Source organism: Penaeus monodon, chromosome 32 (genome assembly GCF_015228065.2).
Source record: "Penaeus monodon isolate SGIC_2016 chromosome 32, NSTDA_Pmon_1, whole genome shotgun sequence".
Taxonomy (NCBI): domain Eukaryota; kingdom Metazoa; phylum Arthropoda; class Malacostraca; order Decapoda; family Penaeidae; genus Penaeus; species Penaeus monodon.
The window spans coordinates 7,568,329-7,568,580 of record NC_051417.1 but is presented as its reverse complement, the minus strand read 5'-3'; the positions used below and the strand labels follow the sequence as shown (position 1 = coordinate 7,568,580).

Below are 252 nucleotides of genomic sequence, written 5' to 3'. Positions count from 1 at the left end.
TAACAACCCTTCTACCTTCCCCCCCCCCTATCCATCCTTCCCCCATCCTTTCCCCATCCTTCCAGGACCTCGCCAACACCATCCTCAACCCCCAAGAGCAGCTGTACTTCGCCAGGGGACACCTCGCTCCTGACGCTGACTTCGTAACAGAGGCGGAGCAGGACGCGACCTACTATTACATCAACGCCGTTCCTCAGTGGCAGGCTTTCAACAACGGAAACTGGAAGGTAAGGGAAGTTATTTAGATTGTTC

At 54.8% G+C, this 252-nt stretch overlaps 1 protein-coding gene across 1 annotated transcript in view; it reads left to right on the top strand.

The window, feature by feature from the left end:
- LOC119593414 overlaps window positions 1-252 on the top strand; it is a 10,200-nt gene that overhangs the window by 8,031 nt on the left and 1,917 nt on the right. The window contains exon 6 of the mRNA XM_037942344.1: window positions 66-227. Coding sequence (XP_037798272.1) covers window positions 66-227 — 162 coding nt within the window. The remainder of the gene's footprint in view (window positions 1-65; window positions 228-252) is intronic.